Source organism: Curcuma longa, chromosome 11 (assembly GCF_044706935.1).
Source record: "Curcuma longa cultivar G26 ecotype Majalengka, Jawa Barat chromosome 11, ITB_CL_G26_1.1, whole genome shotgun sequence".
Taxonomy (NCBI): domain Eukaryota; kingdom Viridiplantae; phylum Streptophyta; class Magnoliopsida; order Zingiberales; family Zingiberaceae; genus Curcuma; species Curcuma longa.
Window position 1 is genome coordinate 4,449,562 of NC_133871.1, and position 27,888 is coordinate 4,477,449.

The window sequence follows — 27,888 nt, forward strand, 5'->3', positions numbered from 1 at the left end:
ATTTATGGGGTTAAAGGTGAAACATAGAAGTTCCTATGTTTGGTAATTGCCAGAGAAACAAAAATTGTGACATATTCCATAGATAGAGTAACAAGGAACATCATCTCCAATGAGAATGATGATGGTTGGATTCTCCTCTCCTCCACCCTACACAACAGCATTAACATTCATAAAAATCTCAATCATTCAGTAATGAAATGAGGGCTCATTTGTCAGAGTGTTGCCTCCTTTCTCCTTGCATCTCATCATCAATTGGGAAGACTTAAAGATGAATGGGACTTGCAACCAAAACAAGAGCGGCCAATGTTGGGCACATCAACCATGGGCAGTCCAATCAAATAATTTCAGATAGCTATGGCATTGGAGGCACCGCCTTAACTTTATCTGAGCAAATAAACAAGTACTGAAAGGGGGAGTCAGGAAAAACATATAACTATAGGAATCAAAATGAAAGGACCATTTTTTAGAAAAAAGAAGGAAAAAGAATAAACGTTTTTCTTCCCTTCAACTGCTGCTGACGGAAGTATCAGCAACTGGACAAGCAACAGGGAGCAAGCAACAAGTTGCTTTTCTAGGAACAGTAAGGCTGCTCTCAACGCATCAACATCCACCCAAACCTTGTAGCCATTTTCACCAATTTCCTCTTGTCTGATTCCACTCTTTGTTCCCTTTCCCTTCCTTTTCAATCTCTCTTTCTTTCTATCTCTCCTCAGAGTTTGTGCAGGGAAAGGGAAGACTGAGGGCCAGGCATGTGATTGCATACCAGCTGCTGCATGAGCACTCATTGCTGCTTTTTGCTGTGGCATCTGGGTGAGCCACTTAGATTTAAGAAGGCAACAAACGAGGAAGAAGAAGAAGAAAATGTGAGAGTGATCTGCACTGTACTGAAATGAATGTGGAATGGAAAAAGGAGACATGCCAGTTTTCGGCCTACAACTCTCACCATTATCCATGTTTTAAGAACCAGGTTGAACCAGTCCATGTCATGCAATCACCCTACTACATTACGCAGTAAATGTATGCATTTGCCACATATTAAAAATAATATCTTAAAATTATAACCATTACAAAATGCTTAACATATATAACAAAACACAGTATCAATCAATAGTTCCATATAAAAAACATATGTAATCATCAATACAAAAACAATATAATATCTACATTAACCTACAATGTGGAACACATAATTAACATGTATATCATCAAGCAGTTGACACCAACTATTTGGGAACGACATTTAAGTAGCATGTCTGTCATTGCACACTTGCAAAATAAATATTTATGTTAATAGCACAAGTCACATAACTAATCCTCTAATGCGGAAAAAAATCATGTCATTATTTGAGAAGAGACTCAAACTTAGGTTTTATTTCTTTTAGATTTCCGCATGTGCCCAAATGTCAAATAGACTAATTAATCCTGCATATTGAAGTTAAATGTGTATAGAGGACCACGTGTCATATGAGATGGGTACTCTGCAGTACAGGTGGCCACTTAGGTTGCTCTTAAAATTATGGAGGTTTGTATTTCCAGAATACATATACCTATATGGACTTCGTTGTAATGATTGGATAGACAATACATAGTTTTACAAGCATAGCAGTTGATCCATGTGTGCATTTTCAAACCATATTTTCTTGTGAAGCAACATTAGTTATATTGATAACATATACCAATATACCATTTTGTGGCAAGAAAATGAGTCTCCATCTGATATGTAATATGAGATTATACCAAATAAATTAACCTAAAGAATCAATATAAAGAAAACTTGCATCTATCATTTAACAATTGTAATCCTAAATATTATTCTATGTAAACTACCTTAAACAAATACATCTCTAAAAATACATATAACAGAAAATACAACATATAACACACATGTTAACCGCAGGAATTTTTTTGCATAAAATAAATATATTAATGTAAGTAATGCACAAATATCTTCTCAAATGTCTATCTGGAAAAATTGATTTATCAAATCAAATATGAACTTGAAGATCACTTAATTTTAGCAAAATAGATTGGTTTAGCATGCATAATCCTTAAGCATCAAGAGATATGGGTCCTTCTAGTCTAAGCTCATGAGACCCATCCGAAGGATAACCAAAGCACCATCTCAAATCGTTTATTTGGATGAAATTTATACAAATGGAGATTTGTGCTTATTGTTAGCATGTATATCATCAATTCTAAATACAAATACGAAAGGAATCAAAATTTACATTCTTCTATGTGCACTGTGCTCAAAGATAATTCAAAAAAAGCATGCATAGAAAGACTAATCTAAATTCATTTTACTTGCATATACGCTTACCTCACATGTAATTTGAAGCAATGTAAGGTTTCCAAAGTTAACAAGCACATGCAGCTCCAGACTTCAACACAACCTAATATTTTAACATGTGACAAGAAATATAAATTTCTAGATGAACCAAGAGAAATGAAAGGAATGTTGAAAGCATAGCTTTTACAAGTGAATTTTCCAGTATAAAACTGAAAATATATTAAAGCATTGTATAGAAAGAAAAAAGTGTGTTTATAGATTGAGAAACATATATAAAACCTGAAGCAGCATGTTATTTGGGTGAAATTTTTGCAAATGGAGATTCGTGTTTTTTGTTAGCATATATCATTAATCCTAATGCAAATACGAAAGCAATCAAAATAAACATTCTTCTGTGTGCATTGTGCACAAATATAATTAAAAAAAAAAACTGCACACGAATCATATGCATAGAAAGACTAATCTAAATCCATTGTACTTGCATATCAGCTTACCTCCTGTGTGCCATATATAAAGTTCACACGTAATCTGAAGCAATGTAAGGTTTCCAAAGTCCATAACGAGCACATACAGCTCCAGACTTCAGCACAACCTGAAGTTTTAACATGCATAAGGCTGGGAAAAGGAATATAAATTTCTAGATGGACAAAGAGAAATGAAAGGAATGTGCAAAGCATAGCTGTTACAAGTGAATTTTTCAGTATAAAACTGAAAGTATATTATAACATGGTAAACAAAAAAAAATGGTACATGAAACATATATGAAACCTGAAGCAGAATGTAGTCAGTCATGCACAACCATGAGATAAAGAACCAACAGTTATTTGTTTAGATTCACTGGCAAAGTTCCAATTACTTTAGAGAAATGAAATTGTTCTAATCATTGATTTAGTTCATCCTAGAGTATATTTGCATTCTATCAGATGATTTTCTCACGCACAAGTAAACGATCACCTGTAGTTCTCCCTTGGTTTTCACAAGGACTGACCTTGCACAAATCATTCTTTACTCTAGAAATGCACATATTACTTTCTACACTTTACTCTGACAGACTAGTGTTTGAAAGAATAACTTGTATAACAGCTGAATACTGATCTTTATCAAATTCATATTTGCAAAAAAAAAAAAAAAAAAAGAGAGAGAGAGAAATAAGAATGTTAAAGAAAGCTATAAACTAGGGTTCTAGGTTATTGTACAGAAGTTGGAATTGGGCATACAGTATGAAACCACTATAAGAAGAAGAAGAAGGAAATTTGCTCAAATGGTATCCTGTTTAAAACTTGCCCAAAACAACTATTATAAGATGAGTAAAAATATGAAGTTTAGGTCAACGTGTAAATTTCACATCGACGTAACTGATTTAGACAGATTGTAATCAAAAGTAAAAGAAAGACAAAAAAAAATTAAGGGAAGCAACTTGGACAAGCTAAATCAGGCTTCATGCACAAGCATCTTCCCAGTCGTCTGCCTTTTTTCTCGCTTTCTCACCAGCAGCAGCACCCTGGCTCATAGAGATCACATCCCCACTGGTCTTCACAGTGGAGCCACTGGAATCTATGACATGATCTGCTGAGTCCACAGACAATGAATTCCTAGATGCATCAGAATCAAGAACATTCCAGGGATTAGTTAATGCTGGGATTGGTGCAGCTTCAATCGGCCTTGAAACAGGTGCTATGGCATTAACTCTAGAAGAAGACCAATCCCCTCCCCAAGAATCTGATTCAGGAGCAACAACCTTCTTCCATGGATTGCTAACCTTTGAGGAAACTCCATCCTCTTTAGGCCTTGTTCCCCATGCATAACTCACGGCAGAACCTGAAACCACTGCTGCTCCCTGGTATACTGATCCGTGATCTAACCGCAACAAAGCTGTGGCAGCCCTTGCTGGGTCACTAAAAACTGCTAAAGCATTTTTGCCATTTAACCATACTAATTCACATTCCCCTCCGAATCTTAGCGCCAAGGCACTGATATCTGCATCACGAGGCAAATCGAGCATTGAAACTACATGCCGAGGATCCATGTCGACAACAGGGTCAAAGTGTGGAGGTGGTGAAGCAGCTACTGGTACTCCCGGCTTGAAGCCCAATATCCCAGCTGGAGGTCTTGACTTGGGGGTAACATGAACAACTAAGAATCGTTTTGGCTCCCAACCTGAAGCTTGGACTGAAAGTTTCCATCTTTCTGCTATGTGCCAAACCGCATCTCTCTTTTCTTTCAACATAGGACAAAAGACATGTACTTTGATTCCACCTCCTTTTGTCTTTCCAAGCACCAAAAACTTAAACCTGTCCTCCACAGACAAAACCCATTTAGGTTCCTTCCTAAAGAGCTCAGCAAGGAAATCAGATGATGCTAAATTTTCACCAAAATGCAAAGCATCCAAATTAGGAGGAGTTATGTCGAATGCATCCGCAAGGATACGCTTCCTTTCCATCTTAGCACACTCTTCATCACAAGATAGCTTCCTCTGCCCAAGCCCTACCTTCTTTCCATTGGCCTCCATGGGAAGCAATGGAGTGGGAAGCCTCTGAAGAATGGATGCTTCTAGTATAGTAACAACATGGAATCCATTGGTGCTTCCTCCAGCACCACAAGGAACAGTTGCAGTAATTCTACCACAAGAACAAGCTAGCGTAACAAGGACTTGACACCTAAGATCTGGGCAGGACTCCAATGGATGACATGGTGCACCACAAGTGTGCTTGCAATCCCTCCTTGGTGCACCACAGACCTGTCCACATGAAGGCTTCACACTCAAATCAGATGCAGATGCTGAAGCACAGGAAGTATCACATGGAGGAGGATGGCAAAACTTAACACAAGCATGTATCCCACATTGGCGAGTCTTACCACAAAGTTGATTGCATCTAATATCCTTGGATCCACAAGGTATGTTCCTCAACAGCAAATGGCCTCCAATGCATTCCTTCACAATTGGCACTGGGCAAGGTGGACAATCTCCAAAATGGCAAGTGTGGGAGGCTGGGTGGCCGCATGGTTGGGGTACCAAGCAAGGGTGGGGGCATGATGGTATCGGAGTACCACAAGGAAGTGGCGGTGGAATTGATGTCTTCCCACAGGCACATGATAAATCAGTGAATATAAACTCAAGACAAGGAGGGCAGTAACCACTGTGGCATAGCAGTTGGCAAGAGTGTTGACCACATCTGAGCTTTTTTCCACAAAGCATAGAGCACAAATGAGGATCCCAATCACCACCAGAAAGCTCCCCGCCCTTTTTAGAAAGAGGACAGCAACGTTCAGTGCATCGATGCCTGCCACAAGTCTTTTTCATACCACAGACCTTGTTGCAGAGAAAACTTTCACTTCCTTCAGACATCTTGTAGCATTCCACTTTTCTACTTGAAGATAGACATCGGCATTTCTGGTCAACCAATACCGAACAAGGAGGGCAATCTCCCTCGTGACAGATCTCCTTGCACCTATGAATCCCACAATGAAGAACTCTTTCACAAATTTCAGAACAAGTGGGAATAGAATCCAGGCAACATTTCCTTTCATATTCCAATTTGGTCTTCCCACAGTGGCAGCTTTTTATCGCATCTGGTTGCAACATGCACTCTCCACAAGACCCAGGATGGCAATTTTCTCGGCAGAAATGATTCCCGCAGGAAAGAATACGACCACAGACAGAATTGCACGAGAAGACCCCATCTTGAATGCCTTCAACGTTTCCCTTAATCACCATATCACCACAAAGTACAATCTCGGTCTTCTTCTTACAAAAGCAAACAGTAGTAACAAGGACTAGGCAGTGGCTACACGGACCTGTGTGGCAAATCAATTCACACTGGTGGCGGCTGCATGAAAGGAGATGATTGCACCGCTGCCCACAGGAGAAGGGACTCTTTTGATCAGAGCACCGTCGGGCAATCATCGTTTTACCACATGGGCAAGGCCGGTTTGGAGCAAAGGCCTTGCACGGTGGGCATGGCCCAGGGTGGCATTGTAGGACGCACACATGGAGACAACGGTAACAGTCATCACCATCCGCGGAGGTATTGGGCGCCAGAGCAGTCCGATCAAGAGACCTTCTGCAGGGTTCACCGCAGGAATGGGGGATGAGATAAAGATCATTCGGCGGATCCCGTCGGCTACCACAGAAGCAAGTATAAGATACCTCCTTGGCGGGGATGGAATTCACCGATTGACACCCAGGGCACCGCCATCCCCCGCTGCCGTCAGCCCCACTGCCGGCGGACGGGGCATCGGAGGACGAAGGCGAACGGGCCCACTTGCGAATGCAGTGAAGGTGGAAGATGGAGTAGCAGCTGGAGCACGACCAGATCGCGGCCGATCGCCGCACCATCTCGTAGCAAATCATGCACTCCACCGTCCCCTTCACCAGCTTATCTTGAATCTCTTGGACCAACTGCGGCACGGTGAGGTCCGTTCCGGTTTCCGACGTCATCATCACGGCGGGACCCGGCGGAGATGGCCGGGGCTGGCGATGCTTGTGTCGGCGCGCAGGTTCGCAAACCGTAGGCGGCGGCGTAGGGAGGATAGAGGCGGAGGAGGATCCTCGGGGGATCCATTCCTGGCGACCACCGGAGGGAAAGGGAGGTCGGTGGCGGGGGCGGGGCCTTCGGTCGTTGTGGTGTTGGCGCTGCTGCTGCTGCTGCTGCTGGTGGTGGTTTCTCTCGGCGGCGGCCGGGCGCATTGTGGACGACAAATCCTTCGATTTGGGATCTGGCGGGCGTGAGGTTGGCGAAAGGGTAAATGGGGAACCCTAGGAGACGATAGAGAAGAAGAGGAACCCTCTCCTGCGAGAGATACAATTGGCGATGGATTCCATTCGTGAAGGCCACCGCCTTAAATAGTGTAAAAATACTTGCCCTTTTATTTTAAAAAATAAAATATTCTTAAAAAAAAAAAAAAAAAAAAAAGGTGATTCAACGTCTCAAAAGGATATATAACTATATATCTTATTGGGAGACAAGCCATATAATAAGGAATAAAGGATGGATGACGTGGGTTGTCTCCGTCGACCTTGATGATCTATTTGGATTGATCCACCTGATCCGAATCATGTGACCCACTTATGGTGATCTATTTGGTTTGGTTGACCTGACCTGAAACCATGTGACCCACTTAAGGTGCATGACCTGGCTACGCGACACTACATGCTCCTTGGCTGCATTACAAGCTTGGCTCAATCAATTCTGCATGAGCGTAAAATTCGCTTGGTATAATAAAGTTATTAGAAAAGTATTAGCATATGTAAACCGAGTTCAATTACATACATAATAATCGGGTTTAAGTAGATTTGGAATTTATTTATTAAAATGACTAAAAACAATTTCATAAAATTGATCGTTTAAAAATAGTCGAAAACTGACGCATATAAATTATAGCTACTTCGAACAGTCCTACAAATCACACACACACACACAATTGTTTATCTGTTTAGTTTCCTGGAAATCACTATTTTATTTCCTATCAAATTCATTATATGAACCAGCAAGTAAGTATCCTCCTACTAATTGCTTGTGCCCATTTTGAGCATAATTGAAATGGAATGATTAAGGAGTTACCCAACACATTGCTTCTATCATTGAACTCAACACAACAGACGAAACAGGAACATGTTACAAATTTATGATTAAATGCATCCATAGGGTTCAATTATCTTAATTTTGACTGGAAATAAAGAGAAAGAGACTATTCATCAGGCAAACCGAATGGTGCAGCCCACCAACGTTGCCGATTCTTTGGGCCAAGCTTAAGATGCAAGATTGTCAGAAAACATCAGGATTGAAGCGGCCCGGCATGGAGCTGCCTTGTTGAGCTTGTCTCAGATGCATAGTGAGTGCATAATTATTGATCTGCAAATTACATCATACAATGTAGAGAAAAGACAATGGTTAATTCAGTCCCAAATTCATCAATAATGGAGTGAGAAACAAAATGAGATGGTGAAATACCTCTAGTGTTCGAACTTGTTCCTGGTACTGGGCCACAAGTTGTTTCAGATGTTGCAACTCTTGGCTTCTCTCTTCAAATTCTTTCTGGCGCTCATGTTGGATTGAAACAGCACGCTTGAGCACAGAGTTCTCTCTCAGTAGTATTTCCACTTGTTCTTTCAGCATCACGTTTTCCTATTTCAGATTAAAAGGAAATAGGACATCAACTCTGCCATTCGAATTTAAGAAATAATCATTGAGAAAATTAATTTTATAAACGTTTAACAAGCATTTTATTGATAAATTGACTTCGAAGACTGAAAATTACAATGTGTGTGTGTGTGTGAATTATAGAGTAGTTGGTAATATTAAATCAAGTGAGGTAAAAGTGTCCAAATGATATTTATGCCATCACTTAAGTTTGAATAAGTTTAGAATCAAACCTAAGATAATATATTAATTTATAAGTGCAATTACATTAAATTGAAGTTTTGACTTTAGAGAAAAAGCTTTAGACACTAAAAGTTTTTTAAAAAGTAAAACAAAAACTGAATATACGAAATGTAGTTTCTACGACAAGATTTCTTTTTTTTTTATGGAATAGCTAAGTTTAAGAAACATGAAACTCATGTGAGTGGACTTTCAGTATCTCAAATCTATCATTCAACAAAAGAAGAATATTGATAGAAATATAATTAATAGGATAAAGAATGAATAGTCAAAATAAAGAAAAGCTTCTGGAATCTTTTGTGTCATGTGATGGTTGTTTTCCTCTTAGGCTAAAAGTGAAATTTTTAACAAGACTAATTGAGCCCGTTATACTTTATGAATCAAATTGAAAGAACATGTACCTTTTGCAGATTTGGTAGCACTTCAGCACCAGCACGATCCACAATGGACTTCTCAAAAAACTCTAGAGCTCTGGAAGCACGAGCTCTGGCATCATCTATATCAGAGGCATTCATCATCTCTCTTACAAATAGGTCTACCCATTCATTTGTAGGGTGAACATCAGCAGAAGGTAAGCTTGCATCAGCAGCACCAGTAACATCAACACCGTTTTCCTTCAATGTACCTGACAAGTTTCCAAATATATTATAGTAAAATAATAAAAAGATTGTTCAAATCTGAAATGAATAAGAACTAAAAAAGTTCCATCTTTTTGCAGGTATACTTAGTGCATGTAACTCCATAACCTAACACAAAAATTGAGAAGAAAAAAGAGAAAAAGATTGACGATGTACAACAATGAAATTGTTGAGTGAAAAATTGAAACTTAGCAGACAATAATGAAAAATATACATGAATTAGACAAGCCCTGTAAAGAAATGGAGAAAAGGAAAAACAGTAGTACAACGTACAATTAGAAAATCCAGCAAATGTTATACCGAGAATTGTTTGAATATAGATCAATTACAGTCATCACAAACAGAATATCCTCTATGAAAATTTCTGCCCTCATTAAACAATTCTTGCAATAGAAATACAAAATCAAACCTCATCATTAGTATCAAATTTCTACCTACACATCAATTACTATTTACTAGACTATTTTTTTTTCTCTTTAGCTTATACACTTAAATACGAAGTTAAAATTTTCCAACAGCATTTTATGCATTCTCAAGAATCTGAGAAGTGATGGAATTATCTTAAAGTTGAAAAAACAGAAGACAACTTGGATTAAGAAAAAAGTAATAGCCATTATTTAGAAAAAACTAATTATATATTTTATAAACAAAATTCCAGTAGTCTAGAAGTTTTACAACCAACAACATACACCTAAAAACTTCATGTCATAAATGTGCCATCAATCATAAAGAAGCAACATATAGACAGATAAAAGAAGAAATGTAAACAAATATACAAAATACAGCCACATTTATACTCCTAATCAGTTGGGCTGTGTTTACTTGGATGGAAAGTGTGGAGGGAGGAGAGACACGATCACAGAATTACATATACAGCTCCATCATTTGTATCACTTTCCCTTCTCCCCCATCACATCTCCCATCCCAAGTGAACTGACTCTTATCAAGTATAAACTGCCTGCTTGAATGCAAACATACCTTGAGCACACTGCTGGGAATTCGTTGCAGTTCCTTTTTCAGATTGAACAATTTTCAAGTATTACACAAAACAGTGAAATTCATAAGCCAAAACAGCTACAAACAAACTATCTAGCTAATGCATGTATACCTTTACTCAATAGAGGACCATTCATTTCAGTTCCATTTTCTGATTTGCCCACAGCTGATACCAATGACATGTATGACGAATCTAATCGAAGATCATTTAAGCTCTTTATAGCAGAATCCAAATCATTTCCAGATGCTTCAAGAGCTTGTTTGAGGAGCTGAAGATTCATTCCAATGTTAGTTAAGGTATGAATAACATGAGGATATCTAAAATTTGGTGGCTCACAAAAACAAATAAAAAAGTGAAAAATAAATTGTTAATTTGTTATCAGCAACTTCACGATAGAATGACATTATAGCATGGCAGCAAAGAGGAAGGAAAATAATGCAAAACTGCATTCTTTCAGAAAACAATAAGATTAAATCATAAATATGAATGTGAAGCGAAAGCATGTTTCACAATCCAACACAATCTAGAAGAACAAGTGCTAGAAAAAATTTCATCAAGATCTCTTAAAGAGCTTCATGGATTTTCTCCTTGACAACAAGTATGAGTTTTTTGAACAGATCAAAATTCACCAGAAAAAGACTGTCATTAGAGCTACCATACTCTATAAGTTAGATCATGTTGCCATTAGGATGCACAATTGCCATAGAAGAAAGATGATACTAGATATGCATAGTATAAAGCAAGTCTTACATGAGGAATGTTAATTTACGTTTTCACTATATCTCCTTAAGCACGATCATTTTCTAGATAAAATTTTATGGAATAAATTGAATGACAAGAAAATCAAATTATCGCACGCTTTGCATTAGAAAAGTATATCCATCCAATAGGACGATAAAGAATAGTCAGCTAACGGAAAAATAAAACAGGAAAGGCTATGAAATAGACTCAACCTGCTGATCCATATCGGGAAACAGGGACTTCAGATGGGCGAGATTATCCGGCGCAATCAGATCTTCTCCGTAGTCACCGAGATCCAAAGGGTTGGAGATCCGAAACGGCGAGAGGCGGAGGGAAGGGGTGGGGGAGGATGAGCCGGCAGAGCAGCGGACTCTCTTGGAGGCCGGCGGCGGGGTAAGGAGTTCGTCGAAAATGGAAGAAGACCTCTTCCCGCAAACTACGGCAGACATCGTGGACTCCACGCCTGATCTTCTCGGACCTCCTCGTGGCGGTCGTAATGGATCCCTCTTCTCCCCGCCGCCTCCGCCTCCTGGTGCTTAGGCCGCTCCACCCATCCAGAGAAGGCGATCGCGGGAAGATCTCGAGCACGGGCGTCTGCGAATCGATCCACGGCGAGGGCGGCGACGACGAGATCGAGGGTTTCGTGGGCGCAGAGAGAGAGAGAGAGAAAGAGGAATCGCTCAAGAAAAGGATCGCTTCATAAATAGGACACGTAATCCGCCTGGATAGGGGCAAAATGTAAAACAACAAACTATATGCATAACTTCATTTTAATCCTTGATTTCTCATATTTTTCAATTTTATTCTAAAAAATTGGATCTTCAATAAATTTGAGTGTTGATGTATTCTTTTAACGAGACGAAATATTTTTTTTTCAATTATGTTAAACGTTGTGAATATATTAATTAATTACTTTCTCCTTTTCTTAAAACAACTGGACCAAGTTGTAAATTCGATGGATGGGCCGAATTCGAGCTGGCCCAATTAGTTGATGTAGTCACCAGGCCCAGCTAATAATGGGCCTCCACGATCATATTTCCATAATTTTGCACACAATAACAACAACAATATAATTCCTTTCATTTATACATAAAATTTAAGTGTAATCTCACCTCTTTATATGGCTAAGTGTGATAGATACTTCGTGTGGAAGGCAAAAGACTAAGGCAAAAGACTAATCATATGTATTAATCTTGTTTGAGAATTGCCTTTTAAAACAGACCCATTTGGTTCAATGATTGAAGCTAGTTCTTTTTCTTGCTTGTTGGTTTATCACAAGAAAATGGTGAACATGGAGGGAACTTTATCACCATGCAGGAGTTGATCAGTAGATTGTGATTGAAAAACCCTAGTTCCAGTAGTAAAGCCTGAAGAATGCAGATGGCAAGGAATCCATGTCAGAAGATTTCCCACATTTCAGTGGGGTTCTTGTGCAATCGTATTGACTACTTTTGGCTACCTTTTCCATCGCAGTTCAGAAATGTTACCGCAAGTGTTTAATTTCAGAGGAGGAAAAAAGCCTTCACTCAATAAATAAATAAATAACAGACGGTAATATTATTATTTGAAAGAAGACTAAAATAATTAGAAATTTGCCTGACTTGATATCCCATCATGAAGGCAGCATCTTTCCTTCAAGGAAGAGGCAGGACCAGGTGCCCACTCCAATGGAGCCACCATATATCACTTCAATCACAAAAAAACAAAACAAAAAAAAAGTAGAAATCATTTAGCACCTCTGAAAGTTTCAAGCTTTGTTAAGCAAGAACAGGCTTGTGCTTATTAATCTTCTGAAACTCTTTACTGAGGAGAATATAGAACAAAAGAAACTGTATATTTTCATTGTTTGGGATCTCATGGACTGTAAAAACATTGCCATTATTTTTTCAGTTTGAAAAGAAGAAATACTGAAATGAGAATAAGTTTGCCTGTGTCGATTCTTTTGCTGCCATGCATCTTGCCTCGGCGGGATCTATGAGGTACTGAGAAAAGAAAAGAAAAGGAAAGGAAAAAAAGGAGCACTAACCTTGAGAAGTAATCAGATAGCTAGTTCTTTAACTATCTCTGTGATTTCCCACAGCTTTATTGAACTGCGACTGAAATCATCTATGTCTGATCTGCATGCATGCAGTTCAAGAAAGCTGTGGAAGACAACAAAGAGAGCCATATTATCAGACAGCAAATGGAACACTGCGTACATCAAGGAGGAGGAGGAGGAGGAGATTAAATTGATGAGTGCGATGGCAATTGAGGAGAGAAGAAAGGCATACATATAGAGGAGAGGAGAGAGGAGAGAGGAGAGGAGAGAAGTGTGTTGTTTCTGGTGTTGTTGGTGGAGAAGCCATTAGCCAATCCCAAGAAGAATATATAAACATCAACTCTTTCTCTTTTTTTTTCTTTCTTTTTCTTTTCTTTCCTTTTGATTGCCCTGTTCAGAAGGCAGAGTACAATTCACATTAGAGTTCATTAAAAGTTGAATGCTTTTTGAGGCCAATCCACGAGATGAATGAGTGAGTATGAATACTTAAAGGGTGGAGAGGTCCTGACAGTACTGCAATGGTTTTTTGTGTCCTTGTGGAAAAGGTTGGACCATGTTGGGAGTTGTGGCACTGCTGGCTCCTAGGGTTACTAATATATAAATATATTAGTCTTCCAAAGAAATGAAATTTCAACATGTATGTCGACTCCTATCTATATTCTATATCTTAAGGAAATTAAGGAGGTTGAAAGAGTATTAAAATGGAGTGTCAGTATTGGAAAAGGCATTTGACCAAATCAATGGGGACTGAAACCGAATCTCGTCAGTAATTCTCCAAAATAGTCTTGCTATGATACTTTGTTTTTATTTATTTATCTTTTAGGAAGATTTATAATTATAATATTTGATATCGTTAATCTTAATATGTATAAGAAAACATGTCTCTCATCTGAGTAAGTAACGTGCATGGAAATGCATGCAGAATTTAGTGAAGGGACGGCGTCGGCGGTGAACGAGGAAGGAGGTCGTGTTGTCGGGTGGGAATGGCAGACACCAAGCACAGTCACCGCGCCGGACCCGATAAAGGCAGGTGGCAGGCAGGTAGGCAGGCGCGCCCGTTAAGATCGCTGCCTGCTTTGCTTTGGCTTTGAGTCTGACTCCCCAAAACTCCACTACTTCTTCTTCGTCGCCGTCGTGCCTCTGAAGCATTTCCACAAACACTTTGGATGGTATATTATATATCTGCTTTCTTCTTTCTTCTTTGAATTGGGATTGGGAAGCCATTGCATTGCATGCCTCTCTCACTCTCTCTCTTTGATTCTAGATCTTAATTAATCTGAACCGAAGTTAATCCTCCATGAGTTGATGCGAACTCTAAGCAATTCATACGTGCTTGTTCAGTAGCACGAATTGCTTCTAGTTCGTATGAACCTTAGTAAACTGGTACCTACAGTACACGTGTGAAGCATAACTACTATGTAAAAGTTTAACAATGTTTTAGTATATTCCTATGGGCCATGGTAAGAATAGTTCTTAAACCTTACTGTCGATGATTAAGATTCGACGTACATTAGTTAACTTTCACCTGCACTTAATTTGTAATTGATTGCAAATGCCCTAATGTGATCCACCATCTGTCGTAGGATCCACACTATCCTATCAAGTTGTAGATTGTTCGTCCATCCATTATGTAGACCATAAACCTTCATCATAAATTTCTAAGACTATATGGTAAAAGTTGAAACAGACTCCCTAAGTAATAAAAATTACAAAGAGAAAACTTATCATGCGATATGAGCACAGAATTTTTCATATTCAGAGGATTCCTTATATCTAGATCAAAAATATCTTAGTGACGCAAAACAAGCTTATTCATTCAATTTTCTGATGAGTTACTCGAATAAATTGACTATATTCATCTTGGCAAAATACAACATTATCCCAAAAGAAAGATATCTTTCGGTATGCTTCTAACTCGAGCACCCAAAACTAAAACTAGATCAATTGGTTCGACCAAAACAATTGGGAATTAGTCACAGGCCTTGTATCCATATCTATAAACTTTTTGATCAGTCACACAAAAAGAAGAAAAAGAAGAGCAACAATCAAATAATTTCTAAAAGATAATGACAAAAAAATTAAATCACAAAAAACCATTCTAACAAAAAAATATTAATAAGCCAATAGGATTATCATCTAGATGGCTCTTCTTTGATCCAATTATTTGAGGGACAAGAATGACTACTCCCTTTATCAAAAGGTGAAGAAGATAATTAGACAATTTTTTTTTGTTTAATGCTTGTCAGCGTGCGATCGCACACATTTGTTGGCTTCCTAATGGACATGAAACAATGTGGGGGATGATGGTGAGATCATTTCTATTGGTGCCGTCAAGTCACTGATGAGTGATTGGATCAAACAATTCGGACATAAATAAATTGCATCACCAGCCAACCTCATCATTTAATCGATTTAACATCTAACTGTACCAAAGAAATTTAAAAATATTTAAATATTCAAGCCACAAACCAACAAACCAATGAGGACCTCAAAGCAGCTTTGTTGGAACAGAATCTCAAGAAATGTTGAGTTGGTCTGCAGAAATCATTTAGGGCTTCAATCTATTTGGTGGAATCCATCACAAGTTTCAATCAGTGCGTTTAAATTCATCATAAGAAATGCAAACAAGATCCTTGATTTCCCTGAGTTCAAATACGAAATGTGGCTGATAGTAAATATGTTACATATGCTACACGAGTATGTAAAATTATTGGTAATAACCGAGAATCACAGCTGATGCACTTACAGTGGCTCCGGCAAGGTGTTTCCACCACCTGAAATAAAGAAAAAACAATGAACTAAATGTCACACAGATAAACAGACTCAATCTAAATAGTTCTTGCAAACTATTAAAGAAATCAGTTCACCAAATTATATCAAAGAGATATGCAAGCCCATAAAAGTAAAATACTATTATCTTACCATGAAAATTGAGAATGGCCTACAATTCTGGGAGGAAATGGGTAGAAAGAAATAACCATATAGCAACACAATCATATATAATTTTATTTTTCACGTGCCAGAGTTAAAAGGGAACTTTATTCAGAAAGGTTAAACCAGAATTTGTTGGCTTGTCAGTTCTTACAAATAAAAAAAGGAAGCAATGTGAAAACTGAACATCAGAGTGAGTATAGGAGCTTGAAGTTTGTGTTAACTGATACATCGTTGTTAAGTATGATCTCATCTTCATAAGTATTATCTTTAAACGCATGAAGCTCCTTCCAAGGCAAGCATGATTTACAAGATTGGTTTATTATCAGTGCAGAGAATTAGTTTGGGGCAAGGAAAACTTGAAGGGACCTATTTGCTATCTTTTCAATCAGCTAGCAGAAGAGCAATTTTACAGGATTCATCTGAAAACTATGGCTATAATGGAATAAAAGTAACCAGTATGGTCAGAGAATAGTCACGAGTTTGTCTTTTACTTCTCATTAAAGAACCCCTGCCATTGTCACTTGAATGACATTTTGGCCCACACTCATTAACTATGTTACTGGGACTAGGCAATTCGGGCATGAGTATCTAGATGTCCATATTTGCATTGTGCAATCTAGATGTCCATATAATCCAGCATTGGGACTCATCGTCCTGCCTATACATTGCCTTGCTATAAAAGTTGAAACAAACGATACGTGGATACCCTAACCTTGTTTAAGGAGAAGAAGCTTCAGGGCCATCCCTGACAAGGGGTTTGAAGACAAGAGGCGCATTGCTTCATGTATAAAGCAACATAAAGCCAACTGGACTTCTTACCTAACCAAGGATAGGCCTTTCAATCGGTAAGTAGTGGGATAGAGAAGTCCAGTATACAGAGTGGTCCAGTCAGGCCAGTCAATATCTTGAGCAAGAAGGAAGCAACACATAAAGCAGAGTAGATAAAAGGTATTTCTATGTTTAAATGGCGGTGCAATTTTTTAAGGAAAACAATGAAAGAATAACAGATCATCGTAAACTAAACAACACGTCTAAGAGAACTTCAAAACAACTATGTAATCAAGAAAAATAAGTCAGAAAATCTCCTTCCGAGCCTAAGACATCTAAAAGACCTAAAGCAATGAATTTGAAAAGATCACCTGAGTGGAGGAGGATAAGTCTCCAAAGCCAAAAACCTTTGGAGAACAGTTTGGCAAAAGATGCCTCTTCCATCACTATTTCAGATTTCTTATATGAGCATACATCCATTCCTTGCAAAGGATGAAATGTAGCCAACCCCAAAAGTTGAGAGTAACCCAACTTGATGACCAAGGGAAATCTAATGCTCATCAAATTTTACCTAGCTTTACATTCAAATTTATGCTCATAAGAACTATTATTGTCCATAAATAGTCACAAACTGGATAGACAAAGAAAGGTGAAAACTCAGATGAATCATACTCTGATAGACCTGCAGTTTTCTTACTGCTAAGATATCACAGGTAAGTAGCAAGTCTTAAAATTTCAGTTTAACAGAATGGTAGTCAGTACCAGTGCCCTTATGGTATGCATGAACCATATGGCTACTAACCAGCACGTTACAAGTATAATCCTTTGAGAAATAAAAAAAGAAGCTCCATTAAAATATAGGCAATAACTAACTGCTTCAAGTCACAGAAGCTAAACTTCATGACAAATAAGATGTCATCTAAAGAGTAGCAAGGGCAAAATACTTTGGCCAGAGAATCAACCCTAACCTTCTAAGCGCAAAATCTAACCCTTCATTTCAGAGTACTTCTGTTACGATATGCAACTTGCTATAGAATTAAGAATCAATTCATTTACATCAGCCTTCAATAATCATAGAATTTGACACAGGCTGCAAGAGAAGTCACCAATACATGGTTCTATAGGCAGCTAAGGATCATATTAGCATAATAAATGGTATACCACCAGAGAAAATGAGAGAAATAGATTGAAATAATATGAATATACTCAAAGGTGACAAAAAAAATTTTATAATTGAAGGATTTGAATTGATAGAGTGGAAAGCATAAATGATATTTTATTATAGACTATCACGTGAGTTACATTTCAGTGACTTTGTGACATTTTTGCTACAAGTTGGCTAACTCCAGTGGTGTATAAGCAACTGTTTCATTCATGCTTGGAAGGATGCATCACTGCCAACAATCAAGAAGCATAAATGGATTATACTCAAATGGAAAAAATATAAACCGAGTTACACATCTTGATTTGCTGCTTATTTGTACATTAATTTTTTGTAGACATGTTTTACTAAAATATTCACCTTTTTTCTCCATAGGTTAATGCTATAGAACTACTAAATGACAACATTGCTATTCAGAGAGGAAAGTGCACTCTGAATGGCAAAAGAACTACAGGTCCTATTGCATTTGAACAGAAATAATCATCAGCTCCTTAAGAATAAACAAAAGGATTTTGATTTCTTGGACAACATTTTTGTGTGATGCCAATGGTCCTCCATGTGAAATATATATTGCCCTACAAAGGCCTGAAAGCTTGGGTGTATACCATTTGTTTGAAGCATTTGACTTCCTCTTCTCAGGAATCCATAATGTGGGGGAAAATCCCTTCCCTCCAAGTTTAAACAAACTTCATATTAGCCATAGGCAAAACTCACGGTATCTGACTGAACTCTTTCTAGAATTTCAATCTTTAAATTCAAGTCTTTCGAAGCTGGGCATTAACATTAAAAATAACAGCTTTTCTTGTAAGCCTATAGATTATAAAAACAGTTGGTTGGACAAAACATATAGCACACCATCGTTAGAAATTATGATTATTTCTCATCATAAATTCTCAATTTTTCGTTTCTGTTGACAAATAAAGAAAAGATAAATTAAACAAAAAAACAAAAAATCACCTTGAGAAAAGATAATCCTAGCCCCTCGCCTTCAGCTCTGCCAAGCGCCTCGAAAGATCATCCTCATCCACCGACTCCTTCTCCTTGGCAGGAGGGATGGCATGCGACGCAGCTTGAGGGAGACCTACGGAAACCTCGAGACCGTAGTCATCGGCGACCTGCTGCATGAGGCTGTTAACCTCAGACTCAGGAGTGGAGAGACTGGTAGACCCTGCCATAGCGCCCTCCATGAACTCGGCCTGAACCTCCATGTTGACAAACTGCCGCTCGAACTGGTCCATGGTCTCGGACATCTTCTGGAGGTTCCCGGAGGCGAGGGAGGAGTCGAGCGACTTCACAATAGATCCCATGGACTTTCCGATGACCTGCATCTTGGCCTGTGTATCGAGGCGCGCGACGACGGCGTCGAGACGGGACGAAAGGCGGAGGTAATTCATCTGCTCCGTGCGCTTGCGGATGGCATTCTCGGCGTAGATCCGGGCGCCGTCCATGTTTCCCTTCTCGATCGCCTTCTTCACCTTGAGCTTCTCCGACTTCTCCTCCTTCTCGCACTTGCGCGCCTGCCGCTGCAAGCTCTTGGAGGTGAACTTGAGCTCAAAGATCTGGTTCATCAGCTTCTCCGGGTTCCCCATGGCGCGGACAATAGATCGATTGGTGGCTCGGACAGAAGGAAAACTAGGGTTAGCGAAGATGGCCGGAACGGGAGAGGAAAGGAGAAACCGGAGCTTGATGTACGGAGGCCAACATAACAGATATATATATATATATATATATACAGTTATATCGGCGACGCGTTACGACTTTTTGACGGATTCCAACGCAGAGCGCGTTATTCTTCCTATCGAAGGAATCGATCGAGTTGGGCTATGTTTAGGCCCAATAAATTTGGCCCAATAGCCAAGTTGCAATCTATAAGGGGTAAAATATATAATAGCTAAAGTATGAGGTGCAAACTGAAACTTTCTCGGCCAATCAAGCAGAATTTGTATTCTATTCGACCGTCTCCACCATATAAGGCGATGACATTAATGTCCGATTGCAGGCAGCAGAAGGCAGCGGCAACAGCAGAGCGCAACCAGTCAACTACCATTCGCCCTCTCTCTCTTCTCCACCCGTCGTCCTTCCTTCCTTCCTTCCCTCCCTCGCTGTCAACCAAAGCCAAAGTAGCAGATCAAGAGGAATCTGCACCCTCCAAGAGCAAGTCCATTCCATCCATGTCTGTGGCTCCTTGGCCCATCCTGGACCAGGAGCGAGTGAGTCATGCGAGGGTGGAGGACAACCAAGGCCTAAGGAAAAAAGGAGCACCAGTAAGATGAGGTGAGAAATCAAAAAGGGAGAGATGATAGAATGAAGAAGTGAGCGAGTGACTTCGGATGTGCATCACCATTCACACCGTGCTACTGCTCCGAGGTTGCCAGATTTGCCCCTCTGACGCCCAGAAAACCCTCCATCCATCTCCACACCGAGCAGCGAATTGCCAGCCCTTCTCCTGTTCCTGTGTGCGATTTATATGGGCCTTTTGGTCATGGTCAGACCTCAGAAAATTGAGGGAGGAGCAAACCGCACCACGTCTGCTTCTACCATCGCCCCTTGCAAAGGAGGAGCCTTTCCCCATATGTGGCCTGCCTGCTAGGGTTTCGCTCTGCTTCCGCCTCCAAAGGTGAGATTTGGGTGCCGCCGCGATGAGGAAAGGCCAGAAGATGAGCGAGGAGACCAAGGCAAGGATCAGGCATCAGAATCTCTTGCGGGATCATGGAGATCTGGTCGAGGTGAGATCCTTTGGTGCTCATCCCTTTCTGTCACTCTTGCGATTTTTCTCATATCGGGATTTGCAATCTAAAAATTTGAGACCTGTGTTCCTTCTTGAAACCCTTGGATTTCTAGAAATCTAGAAAACCCTAACTTTCCAGGATCACCTTTGCAAGATGATGATTGGTGTGCTACATACCATTTACTATTGTACTTCTTTCTATGGTTCTTGATATTAGAATTTCTTGTTCCCCCCTAAAAGTTTGCCTCCTCTGATTTCACTTTCAATTGATCTAGATCTATCAATCCTTTTTCTTTGCTTCCTCCTCTATTGAGAGTGCTTGTATTAGTCTAGGCATCTCAAAAATCACAGCCAAAACATTTCAAAATTTCATGAACACTGCTAATCTTGTGAAAATACTCATCCCACATATAACTATATGTTTTTCTTTTTCCAAGAAAAATCTTATCATAGTAATTTGTGACAGGAAACTGAAGCAAAGAGGAAGAAACTGCAGATATCTAATCAGAAGAAGCTTAAACTTCTTGCTGAAGTGAAGTTAGTATCTATTCTAGTTTTCATATACTCCACTCTAATTCTAAATTACCACTTTTTAATAATATTTTAAAAAATAAAAGTTTTTAAAGGAAAAGAAGTCCATACACGGAAACAACAATTTTCATTATCCTGACTCAAAATATTTTATGCAGTTCTGAATTTTCATTCACTTTTCAAGGAACTCCTTAAAGTAGAAGGAAAGCATATATAATTCTCTCTTTGGCTGAAGTTTTGTATAATTTAACTACATTACTTTATGTTCTTACTCTATACTTGGAATTGTTGAAGGTATAAGAGTTCAAAAAACCTATAGATGTAAATCAATACAATCCTAGAATGTTCACTCTTTCAATAATATAATCCTCTGCTCTATTTGCAATGCTCTAGATTCTTGCAAAGACGATACCAAAGCCTATCCCAGAATCCATCTGGAACTAAACAATTGAGGCTGAAAAAGAAACCACAGAGTCAGTTCTTGATCAGCCAACCTTCAAATGCAAATGCATTTTCTCAACTCCCTGCTAAAGACCAAAGATCAAAACTGAGAGATGCTGCTACTCCAATCACTTCTGCCCTGATAGACCTGAACCAGGTCTTGTTGCCGGTAACTACCCCCACTCATGCTACATGACTGAACGAATTACGATGTCGGTAAGCGACAAAATCATGTATTCTGTAATGGCAATGGATGTTCTCATGGTACACAGATTGGTGAGGATGTGGAGGAGTATCCGTCCAGCTTCAGCGTCGAGCCTCTGAAGTCTGATAAGTTGAGGAAGAGTTTAGCGGAAGGCAATACTGTGGCTAATGATCTCAACCTTTCGATTTGTCGTGATGTTGTCCATGAATCATCAAACAAGGTGGCAAAGAGAAAGATTACATGGCAAGATCAGTTAGCTTTGAGGGTGTAGATTAATCTCCTATCGCATAAAGGGCTAAAAATCTAAGCCCTTTACTGATTTAATTTATGTTTGATGGAAATATTTATGTAAAGAAAGGCTAGAGATACTTCATCTTATACATGGTGTTTTATTCATTCCTTGTGTAGATTGTTCATTTGTTTGATGGATTGAGTTAAACCAGTGCTGATAACACAAGTGATCTTAGGATCAGGTTAATGAGTCAGCCATAATCATTAGTCAGAAATCATAATGTTATCTGACATCTTTGACATTTTTTTTTTGGGGGGGAAAAGAAAAGATAAATGACATCTGTGATTGTCAATATATGTAGAGGAGACTGTTTTTCTCATCAATTAGAACTTTTATTTTTTATTTCTGATCTATGCCCATTTTTGTTCTTGGTTGTGCTCTTGATTTCAAAATCACTCCTGCAGGGTTTATTTTCAGATCATGATAATTGAAGTTTAAAGCGCCTACGTCTTAATTGTGTGAATGCAAATAAATCTCAGAGTGTAGATAGTGTCAAACATCTTTGTAAGAAGCAAACAGAGGTAGGAAATATTGATCTTTATTTTCTTTTTTTAGTTGGGTGAAATTCAAATATTAAATTATTAAAAAAAATGATAATCCCAGTAGCCACTTTTTCCCACCGACCATTAGGGTAAATCGGGAAGCGCATACGGCAGCCAATCCAGATGCTCAGCATCCTTTGATTGCGTTCTCCATTTGGAGGAAAATTTGCAAATACGCCGTAATTAGGGATCGAATCGCGAGTCCCTAAGTTACAATCCGGATGTCTTACCGTTGCACCATTGCCCCGAGGACAATATTAAATTATTAAAAAAACTAGCAAGTGTATTGCAATGATAAAATAGGAGGAATAATAAGAAAATCAAGATTCAAAATAAATATCTTAGAAATTAACTAATGAATACACCTAAATTATACTTCAAACTTATTCAATAAATAAATTAGGAGAGAGATGATCTATTGAACATCTCCCTTAAGAAGGTTAGCGAGGGTTGCATCACAAGGGCTCCTGGAGCATAGTTAAGTTGGTTACGACGTAGTAGACTTGCAGAAGAGGACAAGAGTTTGAATCCTGACGAAGCCAAACAGTACCGTTCGAATCCTGATGAAGCCAAATAGTACCCTCCTGACCAACTTTTTGCAGAAGAGGGTTGCACCACAAGGAGTGGGTCTTTTAGTCTTTTTGACGTCTTAACCAAACGGGTGTGCACATATTTGTCCAACCCGACCCGCTTGCCAGGTTGTCTGGATTTCTATTTTGGACCCCGACGAGAGCGATTGAACACTCCCGTCTCTGTTTCTCTGCCAACCCTACTCGCAACGATGGAGAGGATCCTCCCGTGGATCGCCCTTCTGCTCGTTCTCTTCGCCACCGGAGGGCAAGGTTTCTACCTTCCCGGAGTCGCCCCGGCTGACTTCCACCAGGTCTCTTCATCCCCTTTCCCTCCATCCAACTATTGATTTCGCCTCGCAGGAGTCGATCTTAAATCTTTGGATTTGCCTTTATTCGACTTGGATCTTTTGGATCTATCGTTCAGGTACATTATTTGGCAGGTTCGATGTGCCAGATTTGTGGGATTACAAGCGTGCATCTTAATATTCGTTATCGTTTTGATATGTTCTTGATTCGAGTTCATTTGATCTGTACTATCACTATCAACCTTTCTTGGTGGTCCTAGAATTGAGTTTCACTAACTCCCTACCTCTGTGTGCTCTTACGCAAACATTGTTGTAGTATTATGCGATTCATTATTCTGTTGTGAATTCCTTCCGCGCCTTGCTTTTTCATATGAGATGCTGTAGGTGCTCTGCTTTTGATCCTTCATGAGCGCACATTTTACTATCATGTAATACAGGTCGATGAATATTTCAACTTGTAATGATCTGTAAACTTTTGATCTGTTAGGTATCTGCTGCCACATTGAATGATGTATTGCTATTCTGTCAAGGGTTACACCTAGTCTTGGTTTTGTTGTTTTGTCCATTTTTGGCTACTTTTATGATTTCTTTACAGTTGCTGAGTAGGGTCCAAATTTCTAGCTTTCCCTACTAGGACTATCACTGTTGATTGAATGCTGATCTTCGTCGAGACTTCTTATCTATTTCTTAAATAGATGATCTGCAAGGTTATGGTTAAAGCTCACATTCATGCTTGCTCCTTCACTGCATTGCTCACACCTGCACGTGCGTATGTAATCAGACACTGAAACTGCTTTAATTTTCTATTGGCTCACCAAAATCAATCTAATTTATTAGTTCATCCCAAATTATTACTTTTATAAATATTGATATGAAAGAATATTAGTGTGTATGTGTGTGTATTTGATATAATAAAATTATAAGAATATGAGAAAATTGAGAAGGGACATATGATCTGCTTGAAAATGATAAGATGTGACACTTTATGGATGCTTTGCTATAATACTTATACTGAGCTTGATGTGAGATTTGCTAAGCTTTTGATAGCTAATGAACTAGAAATTCATTTGTAGATGATATAAGAAACAAATAAATAATGACATGGTTCAAACAATCACATTAAGGAGGAATGTGATAACCAGGAGAAGCACAATGGTGATAATGCTTTGTAGAGAAGATTACCAATTCCACATAACATATGATGCACAAGCACTAATATATTGTTTGGTTTGCCTATTTGTAAGTGCTACAAACTTATTATATTACGTTTACATTTTGTTCTCTCTTATATGGTTGGTGCAAACTATTACACCTGTATTGCTAACATGAAAACCACATTTTCTGGATACAATTAATGTTAAGTCATTTCCCATTCGTGAGCACATTCCCCATAAATATTTCATCTATGTTATGAAGTGATTCAATCACAGACAACCCGCATGCAATTTTCAAAATTTTGCTTTTCTCATATATGAATTGTAATTTTCTGCTGCTTGTTTACTTCTCCATGATAAGATCTGTTTCTAATTTGTTATGAAAATGGAAATAATTTAGATAATTATATTTGTGCATAATGTAACCTAACGTCTCAAACCTACACTGTTTCTCTGCAGAAAGATTCACTTGCAGTGAAGGTGAACAAGCTGACTTCAATAAAAACGCAACTTCCATACTCATATTATTCTCTACCATTCTGTCGTCCAATCAACATAGTGGATAGTGCAGAAAATCTTGGGGAAGTACTTCGTGGTGATCGTATTGAGAACTCAGTCTATGTGGTATATTGGTGCCTACTGTACACTTTTAGTATTAGTTGATCCTTCTGATCTAATGACCAATAATATTTATCTTTCCTTAACTATGCCAGTTCGAAATGAGAGAACCCGAGATGTGTAAGATTGCTTGCAAATATACACCTACTGACAAGGATGCAAAGGAATTCAAGGAAAAAATAGAGGATGAGTATCGTGTTAACATGTATGACAAAACTAGTTCTTGAGTTTTTTTCGTTAGATATCTTTGATTCACATAATATTGATGAGCGCACATGTTTTTGGACAGGATTTTGGACAATCTTCCACTTGTTGTACCTAGGAAAAGGCTGGACCAGAATAGTGGTACTGTGTATCAGCTGGGCTATCATGTTGGAGTCAAAGATCATCTATCTGGAGTAATCTATATCTCCTATAAATACTCCAGATGTAAGAGAATCACTAGCACGATATTATATCACTTATCAAGAATATTTGATTGTTGTGCAGGGTAAGAATGGGACATATTATATCTACAACCATTTATCATTTATTGTGAAATATCACAAGGATGTAGAGCTTGATGTTTTCAGGATTGTGGGATTTGAGGTCAAACCATTCAGGTTGGAAATTTTCTCATTTATTTCTTACTCCTACCCCTACCCTGTCTGCTCCTTCCTCTTCATTTATGTCATTCTTTTATGAACGTAAATTGGTCAAATCTATTGCAGTGTTAATCATGCATATGAAGGTCAGTGGAACGATGTGAAGACCCGCTTGAGTACCTGTGACCCTCATGCTAAACGCTCAGTTGTGAACTCTGATAGCCCGCAGGTGGTGGCAGCGAACAATGATATCATATTCACCTATGATGTTGAGTTTCAGGTTTGTCTGAATTTCTTTCCCTTTGATAATATGACTATATAACAGCGGTCTTTACATTTATAACTAATGCTATCATTGCTACTTAGCTGACCAGTTGGTTTTCATTAAATTGTTGAATCATTTTCTTTTATTTTATTTTTTCCTTCCAGGAGAGTGATGTGAAGTGGGCCTCTCGATGGGACACTTATCTTCTGATGAATGATGACCAAATCCACTGGTTTTCTATTATCAATTCTCTCTTGATTGTATTATTCCTGTCTGTGATGGTAGCTATGATTATGCTGCGGACACTATACAGGGATATCTCCAAGTACAACCAGTTTGAGACTCAAGAAGAAGCTCAAGAAGAGACAGGATGGAAGTTAGTCCATGGGGATGTATTCAGGCCTCCAAACAACTCAGACTTGTTGTGTGTATATGTTGGAACCGGTGTTCAGTTCTTTGGTATGCTACTCGTGACTATGATTTTTGCAGTTCTTGGATTTCTCTCTCCGTCAAATAGAGGTGGACTCATGACAGCTATGCTGCTCCTCTGGGTCTTCATGGGCTTGTTTGCCGGGTATTCATCTGCCCGCCTTTACAAGATGTTCAAAGGGACAGAATGGAAGAAAATTGCCTTGCAGACAGCATTCACTTTCCCGGGTATTGTTTCGATTATCTTTTTCATCTTGAATGCTCTCATCTGGGGTGAGAAGTCATCTGGTGCAGTGCCCTTCACCACAATGTTTGCTCTTGCATTCCTTTGGTTTGGTATTTCAGCGCCCCTTGTGTTTGTTGGCAGTTATGTGGGTTTCAGGAAGCCAGCCATCGAAGATCCTGTGAAAACAAATAAGATCCCTAGACAGATCCCAGACCAAACTTGGTATATGAACCCAGTTTTCTACATACTAATTGGTGGCATTCTCCCATTTGGAGCTGTTTTCATTGAGCTCTTCTTCATCCTTACCTCAATTTGGCTCAATCAATTCTACTACATCTTTGGGTTCCTCTTTCTTGTCTTCATCATTCTCATTGTCACCTGTGCCGAGATCACGATCGTTTTGTGCTATTTCCAGCTATGCAGTGAGGATTACCTGTGGTGGTGGAGGTCCTATCTGACATCTGGATCCTCAGCGCTCTATCTTTTCCTCTATGCGACATTCTATTTTTTCACAAAACTGGAGATAACCAAGCTCATTTCTGGAATTTTGTACTTTGGGTACATGTTGATTGCTTCCTATGCTTTCTTTGCGCTGACGGGCACAATTGGTTTTTATGCCTGCTTTTGGTTTACAAGACTGATTTATTCCTCAGTGAAGATCGACTGAAAATATCCCTATCGGTTCTCTGAAGAAAAGATTAGTGGCCTGCTGACTTTTGGGTATAGTTTAGGACCCTTATTGATGTTTACCTCAATGAAAATTATACTCTGCAATTTAGTTTGTCTGCTTATTTTGGCGCAAGGCACATGATTTTTTGTACTCCGTGTTTTTGATGTTCAAAAGATGCTATTTGTTCAGGTAGAATTGTTTGCCTTATGTTCTCATTCTCCCTGGCAGTTATCGTCTCATCCAGAAAAAATAAATTTGACGCGCGTTTACCCGTGTGACATTTTTTTTCTTTTTTTTTTATTGCATTCGTAGCTAATTCTGTAGTCCTATGTAGTTTGAATTGGTATATTAATACATTGCATTTGTATCTTTTTCTAT

General features: G+C 38.8%; 5 protein-coding genes across 6 annotated transcripts; 2 read left to right on the forward strand and 3 right to left on the reverse strand.

The window, feature by feature from the left end:
- Window positions 1-3,563: 3,563 nt before the first annotated feature.
- LOC141840812 (NF-X1-type zinc finger protein NFXL1-like) lies at window positions 3,564-6,977 on the reverse strand. The gene has a single exon (XM_074728881.1). It carries the CDS (start codon window positions 6,975-6,977, stop codon window positions 3,729-3,731), a length of 3,249 nt encoding a protein of 1,082 aa, XP_074584982.1. The 3' UTR covers window positions 3,564-3,728.
- Window positions 6,978-7,839: 862 nt separating this feature from the next.
- LOC141841369 (uncharacterized) lies at window positions 7,840-11,719 on the reverse strand. Its single transcript, XM_074729530.1, has 5 exons — window positions 11,259-11,719; window positions 10,417-10,573; window positions 9,072-9,295; window positions 8,242-8,415; window positions 7,840-8,142 (listed from the first exon to the last, which is right to left on the reverse strand). Exons 1-5 carry the CDS (start codon window positions 11,493-11,495, stop codon window positions 8,056-8,058), a joined length of 879 nt encoding a protein of 292 aa, XP_074585631.1. The 5' UTR covers window positions 11,496-11,719; the 3' UTR covers window positions 7,840-8,055.
- A 3,956-nt stretch (window positions 11,720-15,675) lies between these two features.
- LOC141841759 (ESCRT-related protein CHMP1) lies at window positions 15,676-19,651 on the reverse strand. The gene is made up of 2 exons (XM_074729953.1): window positions 18,906-19,651; window positions 15,676-15,858 (listed from the first exon to the last, which is right to left on the reverse strand). Exon 1 carries the CDS (start codon window positions 19,535-19,537, stop codon window positions 18,923-18,925), a length of 615 nt encoding a protein of 204 aa, XP_074586054.1. The 5' UTR covers window positions 19,538-19,651; the 3' UTR covers window positions 15,676-15,858; window positions 18,906-18,922.
- A 308-nt stretch (window positions 19,652-19,959) lies between these two features.
- LOC141840283 (uncharacterized) lies at window positions 19,960-22,249 on the forward strand. The gene is made up of 4 exons (XM_074728222.1): window positions 19,960-20,674; window positions 21,143-21,213; window positions 21,601-21,817; window positions 21,921-22,249. The coding sequence occupies exons 1-4, from the start codon at window positions 20,588-20,590 to the stop codon at window positions 22,122-22,124; spliced, it is 579 nt and encodes a 192-aa protein (XP_074584323.1). The 5' UTR covers window positions 19,960-20,587; the 3' UTR covers window positions 22,125-22,249.
- A 1,200-nt stretch (window positions 22,250-23,449) lies between these two features.
- LOC141840421 (transmembrane 9 superfamily member 8-like) lies at window positions 23,450-27,845 on the forward strand. 2 transcript variants are annotated; one of them, XM_074728399.1, is made up of 7 exons: window positions 23,450-23,570; window positions 25,178-25,342; window positions 25,432-25,541; window positions 25,626-25,734; window positions 25,826-25,938; window positions 26,047-26,200; window positions 26,350-27,845. In XM_074728399.1, exons 1-7 carry the CDS (start codon window positions 23,469-23,471, stop codon window positions 27,505-27,507), a joined length of 1,911 nt encoding a protein of 636 aa, XP_074584500.1. In that variant the 5' UTR covers window positions 23,450-23,468; the 3' UTR covers window positions 27,508-27,845. The 2 variants fall into 2 exon arrangements, with proteins under 2 accessions (XP_074584500.1, XP_074584501.1); XM_074728400.1 differs by lacking the exon at window positions 23,450-23,570 and having other exon boundaries at window positions 25,178-25,198; window positions 25,290-25,342; window positions 26,350-27,844.
- Window positions 27,846-27,888: the final 43 nt, after the last annotated feature.

Excerpts from the sequence above, each read along its gene's own strand:
- LOC141840421 (XM_074728399.1), top strand. The coding sequence starts at position 23,469 with ATGGAGAGGATCCTCCCGTGGATCGCCCTTCTGCTCGTTCTCTTCGCC. Across the intron at positions 25,343-25,431 it reads TTGAGAACTCAGTCTATGTG|TTCGAAATGAGAGAACCCGA; the intron begins GTATATTGGTGC and ends TAACTATGCCAG. Across the intron at positions 25,939-26,046 it reads TTTGAGGTCAAACCATTCAG|TGTTAATCATGCATATGAAG; the intron begins GTTGGAAATTTT and ends AATCTATTGCAG.
- LOC141841759 (XM_074729953.1), bottom strand. The coding sequence starts at position 19,537 with ATGGGGAACCCGGAGAAGCTGATGAACCAGATCTTTGAGCTCAAGTTC.
- LOC141841369 (XM_074729530.1), bottom strand. The coding sequence starts at position 11,495 with ATGTCTGCCGTAGTTTGCGGGAAGAGGTCTTCTTCCATTTTCGACGAA. Across the intron at positions 9,296-10,416 it reads TGGTCCTCTATTGAGTAAAG|GTACATTGAAGGAAAACGGT; the intron begins GTATACATGCAT and ends GAAACTTGTCAG. Across the intron at positions 8,143-8,241 it reads AACAAGTTCGAACACTAGAG|ATCAATAATTATGCACTCAC; the intron begins GTATTTCACCAT and ends TGTAATTTGCAG.
- LOC141840812 (XM_074728881.1), bottom strand. The coding sequence starts at position 6,977 with ATGCGCCCGGCCGCCGCCGAGAGAAACCACCACCAGCAGCAGCAGCAG.
- LOC141840283 (XM_074728222.1), top strand. The coding sequence starts at position 20,588 with ATGAGGAAAGGCCAGAAGATGAGCGAGGAGACCAAGGCAAGGATCAGG. Across the intron at positions 20,675-21,142 it reads ATCATGGAGATCTGGTCGAG|GAAACTGAAGCAAAGAGGAA; the intron begins GTGAGATCCTTT and ends AATTTGTGACAG. Across the intron at positions 21,818-21,920 it reads TGAACCAGGTCTTGTTGCCG|ATTGGTGAGGATGTGGAGGA; the intron begins GTAACTACCCCC and ends CATGGTACACAG.